This window comes from Dendropsophus ebraccatus, chromosome 9 (assembly GCF_027789765.1).
Source record: "Dendropsophus ebraccatus isolate aDenEbr1 chromosome 9, aDenEbr1.pat, whole genome shotgun sequence".
Lineage (NCBI taxonomy): Eukaryota > Metazoa > Chordata > Amphibia > Anura > Hylidae > Dendropsophus > Dendropsophus ebraccatus.
The window spans coordinates 69,440,032-69,456,862 of NC_091462.1; the positions used below are offsets into that span (position 1 = coordinate 69,440,032).

The 16,831-nt window shown below is 46.5% G+C and overlaps 1 protein-coding gene across 1 annotated transcript in view; it reads left to right on the forward strand.

Annotated features, from left to right (window-relative positions):
* The first annotated feature begins 307 nt into the window (after positions 1-307).
* Positions 308-16,831, forward strand: part of DNAJB11 (DnaJ heat shock protein family (Hsp40) member B11) — a 34,618-nt gene continuing 18,094 nt past the window's right edge. The window contains exons 1-4 of the mRNA XM_069985342.1: positions 308-507; positions 2,793-2,949; positions 4,551-4,648; positions 5,340-5,472. Coding sequence (XP_069841443.1) covers positions 434-507; positions 2,793-2,949; positions 4,551-4,648; positions 5,340-5,472 — 462 coding nt within the window. The 5' untranslated portion in view covers positions 308-433. The remainder of the gene's footprint in view (positions 508-2,792; positions 2,950-4,550; positions 4,649-5,339; positions 5,473-16,831) is intronic.

Genomic DNA, 16,831 nt, shown 5'->3' on the forward strand with positions numbered 1-16,831 from the left:
CTATAGAGCCCGCTAAACCCCATGGACTGGGGAGGACAAGGTCCTTGTAAATTAGGAAATTTAGTCACAATCCTATGGGGAGGTGGAAACTCGCCAGAAGGCGGAAGTTCAAACACAGCGCGACCAATGAGGAACTGAAGCCCGTCCGCGTCCGGCAGGCAGGGCATTGGTCAGGCAAGTGAGCACAGCAATGTGCCATGTCTTCTCCTACCATTGGACGAGCGAACCCGGAAGTGACAGCAGGAAAACGCTGATTGGCTGATGTCGCGGCGCTGGAGCCGACGTTGTACTTTGTGATTGGCTGTAGCTGCCTCAATGCATGGTGTATAGGAAGTAGCGAGGTCTGTATGCAGCTGAGAGCCGGACGGCTGGAGCTAGGCGTTTATGTGGTGATAGCAGAGGTGACAGCCGGAGTGATATTCCTATAGGAGCCATGAAGATCGGCCCTTTACCGCTGAGCAGCCTGTGTGTCCTGCTTGTCTATGTGCTGGGAATGGTGGTCGCTGGGTAAGGACTATCCCTCTCTATGTGTTATAGGGTCCCAGCAGGTTAGGCTAGGTTCACACTGTGTCACAGGCTCTCTCCGGAGTTGATATTTGGCACTGACGATCTGAACATGCCAATACATTGATTTCCAACAAGGAGGAGGTGTGATCCCAGGCTTACTTGGCCTCAGTGCACCAGACTTGGGATCAGAACAGGTAGACGTTCAGGAAATGACCCAGATGTTGTCACTAGCAATTTAAATGTAAGCCATTGAGGTGAATGGGGCCTGTGTCTATCTGTGTGTGTATATGTCGGCAGCCAATTGTGACATTTTGCTGATGTATAGGTGCAGCATGTGCAGCCAGCCTAGTAATATGCAGTATCCTCTCTCCTGTTCTGTGTCTGACTGTTTTGCACAGTTAGGCTGGGATCCCATATACCGGAATCGCAATGGATTTCATGCTGCATATGGGTGCATGTACTCGCAACAGATTTTTCATTCTGCTGAGAGTAAGGGTACTATTACACCAACAGATCTGACGAAAGATTATCTGCCAAAGATTTGAAGCCAAACCCAGGAACAGACTATAATCAGAGAACAGGTCATAAAGGAAAGACTGGATTTCTCCTCTTTTCAAATCCACTCCTGGGTTTGGCTTCAAATCTTTGGCAGATAATCTTTCATCAGATCTGTTGGTGTAATAGTACCCTAAGTAAACCCTGTCTCCCTTACCCGCTGCGGCCTGGTGAATACTTTACCCATCCGTGCTCCGTCCTGCTTCTGTAGCTCCCTGCTCCCTGGTGTCCCGCTCATCAGTGCAATGTCCCCCTGGGGTGGGTTAAGGGGAATGAGACTTTACGTACTCACAGCAGAATGAAGATCCTACTGCAAGTGTGTGAACCTATACAAACTGGGAATACTGGGAATCACAGCGGATTTTGCTGCGTGAAATCGGCTGTGATCTGGTACGTGTGAACCCACCCTTAGTGTAGTTCATGTTTGTTTAAAGGAAAGCAGTCAGCACGATTGTGCTGATATGGTTCTCTGCAGCACAGTATAGATCTACTGTTCAGCTCGCATAGCATACCAGCCGCAGCAGTAGCTTTATAAAGGTGAAAAAAGTTTTATTATGCCGTGCAAGGCAGGTAGAGGGGCGGCAACTAGTCGTATGGGTGAGGAGCCGCCCATGACTAGTCACAGCTATCTGTAAAGGTAGATATAGAGCTGATATGTAAGGGCCCTATTCCACCGGACGATTATCGTTTGCGTAATCGTTAACGATTAACGATCTCAAACGACCGCTATTGCGAAAGACCTGAAAACAATCACTCATTTCCATGGAATGATAATCGTTACTTATGATCGTAATTACGATCGTTTCTTCTTGGCTATTTATTCGCTATTGCGTTCGTATCTATTGCAAATGACCGAACGATGTCTTATTCAATGCGAACGATTTGCGAACGTTTTGCGAACGAGCAACGATAAAAATAGGTCCAGGTCTTATAAAGCGATCAACGATTTCTCGTTCGGTCGTTAATCGTTAACTTCGTTAATCTGAACGATAATCGTCCGGTGGAATAGGGCCCTAAAGGCCCTATTCCACGGAACGATCATCGTTTGTATTCGGCCGATATCGGCCGCTACGGACGATAATCGTCCGGTGGAATAGAGTGCAACGATCAGCCGACATCGTTCATGTCAGCTGATCGTTGCAGTCGCTTGTTTTTCAACATGTTAAAAAACAAGCGACTGATATAGCAGCGATCTGCTGCCGTCGCTCCGTTGAATAGGAGCATCGGCAGCAGACGCTGCTGTATCCTATGGGCTGCCCGGACGATCAGCGATCCCCCGGGCAGCTCCCCGCCGCCCCCTCCCGCAGTCACCCACTTGCTGCAGCCGCGTTGAATAGCGGCATCAGCGAGCGGGGAACGAGGAGCAAACGAGCGATGAGAGCGCTCGTTTGCTCCTCTAAACGACCTGTGGAATAGGGGCATAAGGGGAACTAAGTGCAGTCAAACAAGTCGGTGACAATGGGGTGGGGGGAGTGGGCACAGTTTTGCTGGGAAGGACCACAAAACTGCCACTTCAGCACCTCCAACAGCATTGGGTCGCACAGAAGTACTCTGCTGCTCCATTAATTCTCTCTCTGAGCCACAGAAAACTAAAAAGTCTAAAAAAAAAATTCAGCCTGCTGGTGTCCTATTACCACCCGCTATTGGAGTTATGAATATAAATGTATGCAATGACTGGAATATGTTGCCATTATTGGTTGTAACATTGGTGTTCTTTTTTTTTTTTTCAGACGTGATTTCTATAAAATCCTTGGGGTTTCACGCAGTGCTACTGTAAAGGAAATAAAAAAGGCCTATAGAAAATTAGCATTGCAGTTGCACCCAGACCGAAATCCAGATGATCCACAAGCACAAGAAAAATTTCAGGATTTAGGTGCTGCTTATGAGGTCAGTGAAAAAATGGAAAGGATCTAAGCTGTAGTCTTTTCGTTAGGCATAGTATGCTTCCCTGTGCATTGCTACCAAGTGATGACAGATGATTACACATTGCATATGATGTAATTCTAATATTCTAATACAGTACATTTTATTTTTTAGAAAACTGGACATACCGTAAAAGGGGTTTCTGGGCCTAACAGTGTAGGCCTATACACGTTTGGCCATCAATGTCTGATTGCATATGTCTGTGTGCTGACATCCTGCGTCCACACTGATCAACTGTTAAGCAGAACTATGGCTCTGGCGCATCCACAATGAATGGCTGGAAGCAGTTAGCTCTGTTTATTGTGTAGTGGTGGCACTGGATTACTGGAGTGCCACCACTACACAATGAACAGACCTGCCTGCAACAACTGAATGGCAGGGATACCAGGTGTTAATAGCTTATCAACCATATATCGGTTACCTATGCTGTGGATAGGCCACCAGCGTTACATGTCAGAAAACCACTTTCTGCAGTGTCAGTTTAAAAACAATTGAGTTCCTCACCCCCCATTTCCAAGATATAGGGATTTTAATATTTGGTTGTCTGTATGTTTCTCTGAATACTCAGGTGGCCATGAACTTTATTTCAAAATGGGGTATAAATATAATTTTCACATACTGTTTTGCTAAGAATGGCAGGACAGTATAATACTCACCCTTCCACTTGCTTCTAGTCCCGTGCCATTATAGCAACATTGTTAATAAGGTTGAAAAAAGACAAGAGTCCATCAATTTCAACCTACAAAAACCCTACTGTGTTGATCCAGAGGAAGGCACATGTGGGTACAGGTCCGAGGCAGATGCCAATTGCCCCATCAGAGGGAGAAAAATTCCTTCCCGATTCCAAAATGGCAATCAGAATAAGTCCCTGGATTAACATTCTATGACATGTAATCTAGTGGCCATAACTTGCAATATTTATGTTTTTCAAGAAAAGCTTTCAGACCTCCCTTGAACTTATTTAAAAGGGTTATCCAGTGTTACAAAAACATGGCCACTTTTGCACCACTCTTGTCTCCAGATTGGGTGGGGTTTGAAGGCAAAGGGGATGCTCCCTTGTTATGGTTAAAGGCCTAGGTGTTCTATGCTAGGCCGTTCTATACTAGTTTATGGAACACCTCTGTGTTGCCACCGTTCACTGTGCACAGGATGATGTAGCTGTTTATTGGCCTTAGTGTTCACAAGCAAGAAGTGTACATCATCACTTAGGCTTATAATTGGCTGAGATGGCTTGTACACATTGTACAGTGCATCATAGGCTAATTCAGAGCAGTGGTGAGGAGGCAGCGGTGAGTATGTGCACTGTAGTTATATGTATGATAAGACTTTCAGTACGTGTTAACCTGGCCAGTCTTTATGAGAGCGGTTATTTGGCTTCCGCTTGTTGTATCTTCTGTTGCTAAGCATTGCCTGCAGCATATACAGGCTGTGGTTAGCAAGCCTGCCAACTTAAAAAATGGTTCTAATAGAAAGTCTGAAGGCCTCTCTAACCATGCCTGTTCAATCATTCCAATGTATATAAAATAAAATGCAATAGTAATTTTAAGCATAGCTTCTGCATTTAGGTGCTATCTGATGAAGACAAAAGAAAACAATATGATGCATATGGTGAAGAAGGTCTTAAAGATGGCCACCATAGTTCTCATGGTGACATATTCTCTCAGTGAGTATTTATAGACAAATAGACTCTTCTTCTTTACACTTTCTATTTTGTATGCTTGGTGGTAGCCCATTAATCACTGCTGACATGCAAGGGGAGCACTGACTCGGGAATACAGCAGACCCCTATATACTTGGATAGCTGCTTTTAGCCCAATGGCACACTTTTTTTTGTATCATTTGCGCTGTTGGTGCACTGGACCTGTTTTTGTACTATGCTGCCCGTTTTGTGATGACACATAATGTAGTGTGCAACAGTATTACTTTTATATTAGTGCTTTTATATCACATTGACTATATTGGAATCACAACTTCATTTTATGGAATATATATTCTTAAAGCATTTAAAAGTGCTGGTGGAGTTTTTATCTCCCTATACAAACCGTAACTCCTAAAGAATAATTTTACATCCCCAAAGCTAATGTAATGCAATAGGATTCCTTTCAGGGGGTAAATCATATGGTTGCTTTGTTATGATTCAGTACCAGAGTTCAAAAGCCATAACTCCGGCTCTAAGTGTGTGTCAATCAAGTAATAAAACCCATATTTTAAGAAGAGAATCTTTGAATGAAAAATGTCTTTTCCATCTCACCCTCTCTGTTTTACACTAGTGATGATTGTTATTTCTGTAATTCAGATTTCATTTACATAACTGCAATTTGCAGATGTTAAGTCTTTATTTTACATTTTCTTAGTTTCTTTGGAGATTTTGGATTCATGTTTGGAGGTAATCCACGTCAACAAGACAGAAATGTCCCTCGCGGTAGTGACATAATAATTGATCTGGAAGTGACTTTGGAAGAAGTTTATTCTGGAAATTTTGTAGAGGTATTTTTTCCTTCTGCTTACTTTAAACGTTCATGAGAAAAATGAAAACCGATGGGTAGTTAAAGGTGAACTCGGGCCAAAATATGTTATTTAATATGTTATTACATAAGTAAAGTTAGACAAATTCCTAATTTACGCTAATTATGGGAAATGTACATATAGTGCTATTTCCCTCAATTTAGTAGTTCAGGCAGGCTTAAAAAAATAAATTCAGCTACTGGGCTGCCTGATCTGTGTAGCAGGGTAAATGGCCCTCTGTTGCTGTCCCCGCTGCACCTCTCCCGCCAAACATGATCAATTACTGCAGTGGGGACACGCTGCTCAGAGGACGTGCTGGTACTTATGATGCGGTTGGGGGTCTTTGTGTGTGTGTGTGTGTGTGTGTGTGTGTGTGTGGGGGGGGGGGGGGGGGGCAGGGAACAATTATTTTTGCACTATAGGGTTCCTGTCAGGTTGGGAGGGAGCTACAGTAGCTGAATTTTGTGATTAAAGCACAGGAATGGCCTCTGCTATTTTTACTATATAATGTCTGCATATACTGCGCCCCCTGCTGGACACTTCATGTAATTACACCTGAGTTGTGACATCACTTTTTTTTTTTTTTTTTTTTTTTTTTATTATAGAAATTGAAGCCTGCCTGAACTACTAAATTGAGGGAAATAGCATTATATGTGCATTTCCCATAATTAGTGTAAATTAGGAATTTGGCTAACTTTGCTTATGTACTAACATATTAAAAAATAGATTTTGGCCGGAGTTCTCCTTTTTTTTTTTTTTTTAAATCAGAATAATTTTTTATTGAAAAAAAAACTTTTTCACAATACAGAATTTATCCCATACAATCACAAAAAACCCTGGAGGGTATACCCTCCAATCACCCCCTCCCTCCCCCCCCCCCAACCCCCACACTTCCCTCCCACCCCCCAAAACCGTCCAATTCCACACATTATGTAAACATAAACCAAGTGCAACTTTCCGAGAACCTTATGTGCCCATGCACACCGTGAATGTTCTTGAGCTGTAGTTCAAAAAGAAAACAGGTATAAAAGTCTCTGAACACAAATGTACAGAACGCCCACTGACCGGTGGTGAATACATGACAGCGATATATACCACTTCTCCCATCTACGCGCGATTCAATGTAACCTACGTGCGGGACCCAGGGGACGCCAGCTCAGGTACAGCCATCCACCTACCCCAAATCTTATCAAACTTTTTACTAGCTTTTCGCTTCTCATATGCGTATTTTTCTATGCCAATTAACCAGTTAACTTTTTTCACAAATTCCGATACCGAGGGAGGGGCCCCATCAAGCCAGTGTTGGGCAATAAGCTTACGTGCCATAAACAGGATGCGAGCTACTGCAGTCTGTTCCCCCACATTCAATGCCAAATCCTCCACATAGCCCAATATATACACCAGCGGAGATTGTTGTAAGTCTACTGAATAGGCTTTATGTATGGCCGAAGCCACCCCTCCCCAATATCGGAATAGCTTGGGGCATCGCCAAAACATATGTAAAAGACCCCCTTCATGGACATGGCACCTGGGACACATGGGCGTATCCCTGACATTAATACGGAAGAGGAATTGTGGCGTGCGATACACTCTGTGCAAGAGGTATAGGTGCGAGAGTCGGTGATGCTCCCCCAGGGACAGCTTAGGCGTCATTTCCAGTATTTCTTTCCATTGACCTTCCTCTATAGGGCCAACATCCGCCTCCCATTTTTCCCTCAATGTAAGTGGGTACCTATCTAAATACTTGGAGATAATGTGGCGGTATAAACAGGAAATAAGTCCTTTAGTGGAATCCGATTCCTCAACAATATTCGGAGTTCTCCTTTAACTGGACAACTCAATACCGTGGTGCCTTGGATTACGAGCATAATTTGTTCCATTACTCATTAAAATGCAGACAATTGGTTCCACACCCCAAAAATAATGATTTTTTAAAAATTCTGAATAACATTTAGAACAGATGAAACAAACAATGAGAAGCAGCTGAATGTCATATTATAAGTTGTACAGTATAGCCATCAGCATGTGAAGTATAGTAAGTGCATAAACCTGAAAAAACTGCAGCGGATTGTAGATAAAGGATGGAACTGCAGATCCCCATAATGCAGTAACATAGTACAACAGGTTATAATAGAGATGCAGGGCTGCTGTCAGAGGTCTGTGTGGTCACATGACAGCAATGGGAACGGGGCGTGTTAAGCATGGACCAATCAGGAAGTGAGAATCACAAAGCTGTGCAGGAGAACAGTGGCAGAAACTTTCCTATACACCAGTGTTACTGTAAGTGCAGGCAGATTATAGCAGCAGTGTGTGTAGCTGAGTGGGAGTGCAGGCACGTTATAGCAGGAATGGAGAGGATTGGAAGCACAAGAACTGACAGAGACTGTGGGGAGGAATAAGCAGGGTAGATATGGGCACAGTATAGCAGCACTCTCTTGGGAGAGAGGGGTTACAGCTATAACTAGAGATGAGCGAATAGTATTTGATCGAATAGCTATTTGATAGAATACTGCACTATTTGAAAGATTCGAGGTCGATTGAATATTCGAATCTAAATTAACTTTACTAAAACAGCTAAACAATTGTTTAGCTGTTTTAATAAAGTTTATGCTCCCTGGGAAAGCAGTATTACAGGGAACGGTATTACCGTCAATAGTAATTGCCGGCATTAATGCCGCTCCCTTTAATAGTTAATATTTAATAAAGCAAATTTTCGGGATAAGAAAGCTATTTTCGTTGTACAATAGCTTAATTAAAACAAATCAATGCTTTTGCAATTAAATATACTGTTAATAAAAAAAATAAATATATAAATAAATGTATGTGTATATATTTATTTACAGTATATTTAATTGAAAAAGCATGTATTCATTTTAATTATGCTATTGTACACCGAAAATAGCTTTATTAGAACAAAAATGTGCCTTATTAATTAACCTCTTAAGGACCCATGACGTACCGGCACGTCATGGATCACTGTCACTTAAGGACCCATGACGTACCGGTACGTCAGCCCTTTAAACGGGCGCCGCGCGAAATCGCGCGGCGCTCCGGTAAAGATGGCTGCTGATTCTATCAGCAGCCATCTTCATGTGACACATAGGGGGCAATTTCCCTGCCCCCCGTGACGACGATCGCTGTGATTGGCAGATGACTTGTCATCTGCCAATCACAGCGATTTGCTGTATTTCCGGGACCGGACCCCGGCACAGAGCTGTGATTGGTGCTGTCCGAGACAGCACCAACCACAGCAGTGCCTGGGCATCACCTGCCCTTAGATCCGGCCCCCCGATCGCCCGTGATTGGCCGGCTGCCGCCAGCCGGCCAATTACGGGCGATCCACACTACTACCCCCATCATCACCTTCTCTGCTTGCTAAGAATGTGCAGCAGAGAAGGTGATGATGGGGGTGGTGAGTCCTGTGCCCGGCGCCCGATGCGGTCCTGGAGTGTGCCGGGCGCCTCCTCCCCCCGTGCTGCCTCCTCCTCCGGTAACAGGGAGATGATCATCTATCTCCCTGTTACCGGAGGAGGAAGCAGCTTGGGGGGAGGAGGCACCCGGCACACTCCAGGACCGCATCGGGTGCTTCCTCCTTCCCCTGTGCTGCATGCCTCCCCCAATCCCCCTCCGCAACCCCCCCCCCCCCCGGATACCTCCTCCTCCGGTGTCCTCTGCCAGCTCCCCCCTGTCCAGCTCCAGACTCCCCCCCCTCCCCCTGTCCAGCTCCAGACTCCCCCCCCTCCCCCTGTCCAGCTCCAGACTCCCCCCCTCCCCCTGTCCAGCTCCAGACTCCCCCCCCTCCCCTGTCCTGCCAGCCCCCCCCCTCCCCTGTCCTGCCAGCCCCCCCCCTGTCCTGCCAGCCCCCCCTGTCCTGCCAGCCCCCCTGTCCTGCCAGCCCCCCCTGTGCTGCCAGCCCCCCCTGTGCTGCCAGCCCCCCCTGTCCTGCCAGCACCCCCCCTGTCCTGCCAGCACCCCCCCTGTCCTGCCAGCACCCCCCCTGTCCTGCAAGCCCCCCCTGTCCTGCCAGCACCCCCCTGTCCTGCAAGCCCCCCCTGTCCTGCCAGCACCCCCCTGTCTTGCAAGCCCCCCCTGTCCTGCAAGCCCCCCCTGTCCTGCCAGCACCCCCTCCTCTGTCCTGCCAGCCCCCCTTAGTCCTGCCACCCCCGCCGTACTGCCAGCCCCCCCTCCGTCCTGACACCCCCCTCCGTCCTGACACCACCCTCAGTCCTGCCAGCCCCCCCTCAGTCCTGCCAGCCCCCTCCATCCTTCCAGCCCCCTCCATCCTTCCAGCCCCCTCCATCCTTCCAGCCCCCTCCATCCTTCCAGCCCCCCTCAGTCCTGCCACCCCCTTCCATACTGTCAGCCCCCCCTCCATCCTGCCACCCCCCCTCCATCCTGCCAGCCCCCCCCTCCATCCTGCCAGCCCCCCCTCCATCCTGCCAGCCCCCCTCAGTCCTGCCAGCCCCCCTCAGTCCTGCCAGCCCCATCCGTACTGTTAGCCCCCCTTCCGTCCTGCCACCCCCTTCCGTCCTGCCACCCCCCTCCGTCCTGCCAGCCCCCCCTCTGTCCTGCCAGCCCACCCCCCCTCCGTTCTGCCACCCCCACTCTCCTCCCACCCTCTCCTCTTACCCTCTCCCCTCCGTCCTGCCACCCTCCCCTCTTACCCTCTCTCCCCTGCCACCCTTTCCTCTTACCCTCTCTCCTCCGTCCTGCTGCCCCTTTTACCCTCTCCGCTGCCACCCTCCTGTCTTACCCTCTCTCCCCTGCCACCCTCTCCTCCTACCCTCTCTGCTCTCCCCTCCGTCCTGCCGCCCCTCTCCCCTCCCCTGCCACCCTGTCCTCTTACCCTCTCTGCTGCCACCCTCCCCTCTTACCCTCTCTCCCCTGCTGCCCCTCTCCTCTTACCCTCTCCCCTCTGTCCTGCCGCCCCTCTACTCTTACCCTCTCCCCTCTGTCCTGCCGCCCCTCTACTCTTACCCTCTCCCCTCTGTCCTGCCGCCCCTCCCCTGCCACCCTCTCCTCCTACCCTCTCCCCTCCCCTGCCACTCTCTCCTCTTACCCTCTCCGCTGCCACCCTCCCCTCTTACCCTCTCTCCCCTGCCACCCTCTCCTCCTACCCTCTCTGCTTTCCCCTCCGTCCTGCCGCCCCTCTCCCCTCCCCTGCCACCCTCTCCTCTTACCCTTTTCGCTGCCACCCTCCCCTCTTAAAAATCACATGAATAAAATGTAAAAACAGTACATAAAACACTAACACTTACACGTGTAAAAGCATAACACTTACACACCCCTCTAAGGATGCCTTCACACACACTGGATCCGCAGGGGATTTCACGCTGCAGATTCGCAGCAAAATCCGCTGCGGATCCAGCGCCAGTGCATCACTGAGAATACATACACGCAGCAGGAATGACATCCCGCTGCGTGTATGTAAGTTAACCCCCCCGATGGCCGGAGCATACAGCACCTCCTCCCCGCTCTGGTTTGCTTCGGGGGTTCTCAGCAGGACATCCCGCTCAGCCAATCAGTGGCTGCGGCGGAGCTCACTGATTGGCTGCGCGGGATGAGCAGACGCCGGGAGCCCCGAAGCAAGCCGGAGCGGGGAGGAGGCAAAGTATGCTCCGGCCAGCGGGCGTTAACTTACATATAGGCAGAGGGATGTCAATCATAGGGATGCACTGACGCTGGATCTGCAGTGTGCGTATCCGGTGTGTGTGAAGGCATCCTAAAGAAAAAAAACAAAATGGCCACAGGTTGTTCTCGGCAGAGGAGGCATTTGCCTGGATTGCCTCCGATACTGAGACAACCAGTGAGGGAGAAGAGGAAGATCCCTCGTTCCCTCTTCCTTCCTCTTCTTCCTCATCGTCATCACCATTTAGTGATGACAAGCCCCCAAGGCGCTGCCCCAGGAAGCCCCACAAGCCCCCCCAAGTGACCCTACCCCGTACGAACCACAGATTCCTGAGTTCGTTGGGGTCACTTGTGGGGGGTTTCCTCTGTTTTGGCAGCACGGGGGCTCTGAGAGCCCTTCGTCCTCCATTCTGGCCAAATCCAGCTTCCAAAATCCAAATTGCGCTCCTTCCCTTTGGAGGCTTTCCGTGCGGTTACTTTGCACTTTGTGTCCCCATGTGGGGTACTCTTGTAATCAGGGGAAATTGCGCTATGTGATTAGGCGTTTATTTTTTTCTTTTAACCCCTTGTGAACATGAAAAATTCAAAGTTACACCAACGTTTTAGTGTAAAAAATTTAATTTTTCATTTTAAAAGCACATTGTTCCACATTTGTGCCTGTCACCAGTGGGGTCCATATGCTCACTATACCCCTTGTTACATTCCTTGAGGGGTGTAGTTTCCATAATGGGGTCACTTGTGGGGGGTTTCCAATGTTTTGGCAGCACGGGCACTCTGCGAACCCGACATGGCCTTCGTCCTCCATTCCAGCCTCTAAATGCCGCTCTGTCCCTTTGGTGGTTTGCCCTGTGCCCACATGGCACATTATATCCACATGTGGGGTATTTTCGTACTCAGGGGAAATTACCCTACACGTTTTGTGTTAATTTTCTCTTTTAACCCCTTGTGGAAATGAAAAAATCAAGGCTAGACCAACATTTAGTGTAAAAAAAAATTAAATTTTTACACTAAATCATTGATCTAGTCTTTATTTTTTCATTTTCACAAGGGGATAAAAGATAAAAAAACATGAAATGTGTAGAACAATTTTCCCTGAGTACGGAAATATCCCACATGTGGACATAAAGCGCCATGTGGGTGTAGGGTAAGCCTCCGAAGGAAAGGAGCGCCATTTGGCTAGAATGGATGGTGAATGCCATGTCGCATTTACAAAGGCCCTGTGTTGCCAAGACATTGAAAACCCCCCAGAAGTGACCCCATTATGGAAACTACACCCCTCAAGGAATCTAATAAGGGGTGCAGTGAGAATATGGACCCCTCAATGACTGGCACATTTGTGCTGTGAAAATGAAAAAACGAAATTTTTCACTTTCACGTCACATTGTTCCACATTTGTGCCCGTCACCAGTGGGGTCCATATGCTCTTTGCACCCCTTATTATATTCCTTGAGGGGTGTAGTTTCAAGAATGGGGTCACTTGTGGGGGTTTACCACTGTCTTGGCAGCATAGGGTCTTTGTAAATGCGACATTGCCCTTGAAATCTATTCCAGCCAAATCCAGCCTCCAAAATCAAAATAGCGTTCCTTCCCTTCGGAGGCCCGTCTTGCGGCCGCATCGCGCTTTATGTGCAAATGTGGGGTATTTCCGTACTCGGGACAAACTGCTCTACACGTTTTGTGTTTTTTTCTCTTTTAAACCCTTGTGAAAATGAAAAATTCACGGCTAGGCCAATGTTTAAGTGTAAAAAATAAAATTTTTACACAACATCATTGATCTAGTTTTCAGGTTTCTCATTTGCACAAGGGGTTAAAAGAGAAGAAACAAAACAAAACACGTAGAGAAATTTCCCCCGAGTATGGAAATAGCCCACATGTGGACTTAAGGCGCTATGTAGCCGCAAGACGAGCCTCCGAAGGGAAGGAGCGCCATTTAGCTTTTTGGGGCTGGATTTGGGTAGAATGAATTTCGAGGGCCATGTTGCATTTAAAAACTCCCTGTGCTGCCAAGGCAGTAAAACCCCCCACAAGTGACCCCATTCTGGAAACTACACCCCTCAAGGAATGTAACAAGGGGTGTAGTGAGCATATGGACCCCACTGGTGACGGGCACAAATGTGGAACAATGTGGCGTGAAAATGAAATATTACTTTTTTTTACACTATAATGTTGGTCTAGCCTTGAATTTTTCATTTTTACAAGGGGTTAAAAGAGAAAAAAACACACAAAATGTGTAGAGCAATTTCCCCCGAGTCCGTAAATACCCCACATGTGGACATAAAGCGCCATGTGGGCGCAGGGCAAGCCTCCGAAGGGAAGGAGCGCCATTTGGATTTTGGAGGTTGGATTTGGCCAGAATGGATGATGAACACCATGTTGCATTTACAGAGCCATCGTGCTGCCAAAACAGTGGAAACCCCCCACAAGTGACCCCATTCTGGAAACTACACCCCTCAAGGAATCTAACAAGGGGTGCAGTGAGGATATGGACCCCTTTATGACGGCCACATTTGTGCCTTGAAAGTGAAAAAATGAAATTTTTCACTTTCACGTCACATTATTCCACATTTGTGCCCATCACCAGTGGGGTCCATATGCTCACTGCACCCCTTATTAGATTCCTTGAGGGGTGTAGTTTCCAGAATGGGGTCACTTGTGGGGGGTTTCCAGTGTTTTGGCAGCACGAGGGCTCTGTAAATGCGACATGACCCTTGAAATCCATTCCAGTGAAATTCAGCTTCCAAAGGCCAAATGGCGCTCCTTCCCTTGGGAGGCTCGTCCTGCGCCCCCTTGGCACTTTATGTCAATATGTGGGGTATTTCTGTACTCGGGAGAAACTGCGCTACATGTTTTATGCTTTTTTTTCCCTTTTATCCCTTTGTGGAAATGAAAAATTGAAGGCTAGAACAACATTTCAGTATAAAGAAATAATTTTTATTTTTTTACGCCATATTGTTCAGAAAATCTGTGAAGCACCTGTGGGGTGCAGATGCTCACCGCACCCCTTGTTACATTCCTTGAGGGGTGTAGTTTTCTAAATGGTGTCCCTTTAGGGGTGTTTTTTAGGTTTTGGCACCCCAGAGCCTCTGCCAACCTGAAGTGGTACGGTCATAAATGACCAAATATAACTGAGGTGTTCAAATTCACTAGGCGCACCCTTATATCTGAGGCTTGTGGTTGCGTCAAATAGCGCAATAGGGCCACATATGGGGTATTTCTATAAACTGCAGAAACGGGGCAATCAATATTGGGGTGCATTTCTCTGGTAATAGGTTTACAATTATGAAAGATATTGGATCACAAGAAAATCTCTGCACAGAAAATTAAAATTTTCAAATTTCTTACACACTTAGCTTTTATTTCTGTGACTCCCCTAAAGGGTTAAAAAACTTTCTGGATGTGCTTTTGCAGAGTTTGGGGGGTGCAGTTTCTGAAATGGGGTGCTTTGTGGGGCTTTCTAACATACAGGCCCCTCAAATACACTTTAAACCTGAACAGGTCCCTAAAAATATCTGATTTTGAAATTTTACTGAAAATTTGGAAATTTGCTGCTTATGTTTTACGCTTTCTATTGTCTAAAAAAAAAGAAATATAGTTTAATAAATGCCGCCAACATAAAGTAGACATGTTGCTTATGCTATTTAATATATAATTTATGTGGTATAACCATTTTCTGTATAAGCAGAAAAGTTTTAAAGTTGGAAAAAAGCATTTTTTCAAAATTTTTCACGTTATTTTGGTTTTTTTCATAAAGATTCGTTAAAAGTATCGACTTCAATGTACAAGAAATGTGAAGTACAATATGTCACGAGAAAACAATCTCAGAATCAGCCAGATAGGTAAAAGCATCCCGAAGTTATTAATGAATAAAGTGACACTGGTCATATTCATAAAATTTGCTCCGGTCCTTAAGGCCATTTCAGGCCCGGTCCTTAAGGGGTTAAATATTAACTAGTACAGGTGGCGGTATTATTGCCGGCAATTACTATTGCCGGTAATACCGTTACCTGTAATACTGCTTCCCTGCTTTCCCAGATGAATTCCAGAGGTGTTTGCATCACTTTCTAAAGTTGTCTTGGATTTGGTGACCTCCGATTCATCGAATCTTGATTTTCAGGTCCCAAGGATTTTTCTTCCATAGACTATAATGGGATTCGATATTCGTTTAAATAGTCGAATATCGGGAGCTAATCGAATATTACACTATTCGCTCATCTCTAGAATTACCTACACAGTCCTGTCCCCTGATGCAAGCCTCAGCCTAAAGTGGATCTGCTATGATTTGAAAGGTGAGTGAGACTACCTGGGTCAGAGTACAGGGCTGTAGACCACGCTATGCAGACCATGCCCCTACCCCAGTCGCCCTCCCACCCAGTACACAGAGCTCTTAAACAAAGCAATGCTCCTAAACCAAGTTACTGTGAGGCTCTTCTTGCAAAACGCTCTTAATCCAAGTAACTCTTAAACCAAGGTACCACTGTATTTGATTTTTATTCAAACAGTATATGGTGAAAACTAAACTGCAATTAAACTTAAAAAAGTGAAAAAAAAAGCTTGTATGTTGGGATCAGAGCCTGGCAGTCACAATGTTCTGTTTTATGCAGCTGTTGTTAAAGTAAAGAAGTTGACATAACATGACATAGCAGTCCGACCAAAAGCTATTTTAAAGTATGTTGTTGCCCAACAAAAGTTATACAAATCACCAATTTACACTTATTACGGGAAATGCACATATAACGCTTTTTTTCCCTGCACTTACCACTGCATGAAGTCTTCAATTTCTTGCAAAAATGGTGACGTCACGACCCCCTGCATAAGAACCTGAGGTGCAGACTGGGCTGTGCAGTGGCTGCTGCTTCGGCTGTGGATGGCAGAACTGTGCCCAAGAGCTGCTGCTTTTTCCCCCTTGCACAGTTGTTGTGCCTGTCTTCCGGGATAATATCATCGCTGGTGTTTGGGCAGCCCTGAGCACCCGCCCAGTAGAAACAGCTCCCCCAGCTTGCCCCTGCTCGGGGAAGCCTCCTCCTGTCTGCAGCAGCTCCCCGGGACCTTCTGCTGGCCACCGTGATGTCACCATTTTTGCAAGAAATTGAAGACTTCTTGCAGTAGTGAGTGCAGGGAAAAAGCACTATATGTGCATTTCCTGGAGTAAGTCCCTTTTGGTAATTTGTATAACTTTTGTTTGGCAATAACATACTTTAAAAAAAAGCTTTTGGCCGGACTTCTCCTTTAAGGCTTTGTTCACACCTCGTTTTCTGTCCCATGCCAGCCTATATTCCAGAAACCTAGGAAAAAAATATTCTAAAGCTTAGCCCTGACCTGTTGCTAATGGCCTTGTTGATTTGAATTAGCAAGATGTAGTCATTTTGTGACACTGTACCGGTCTATTTCCTGAACGTATAGTGTGTTTGGGCAGGATTCAAAAACATGGCAGACCACTTGTTTGAGTCCTGTGCAAAAAAATATATGTCCAGGAAATGGACAGAACATAGTCACAAACTAACTACATCCTGACTACATGATGTGGTTGTTTTTGACTGCAACAACTGTTGCACATATATTAAAGGGGTAGTGCGGCGCTCAGAAATTATTCACAGAATAACACACATTACAAAGTTATACAACTTTGTAATGTATGTTATGTCTGTGAATAGCCCCCTTCCCCGTGTCCCACCACCCCCACCCGTGTACCCGAAGTATTGGTCGAGGGCCATCC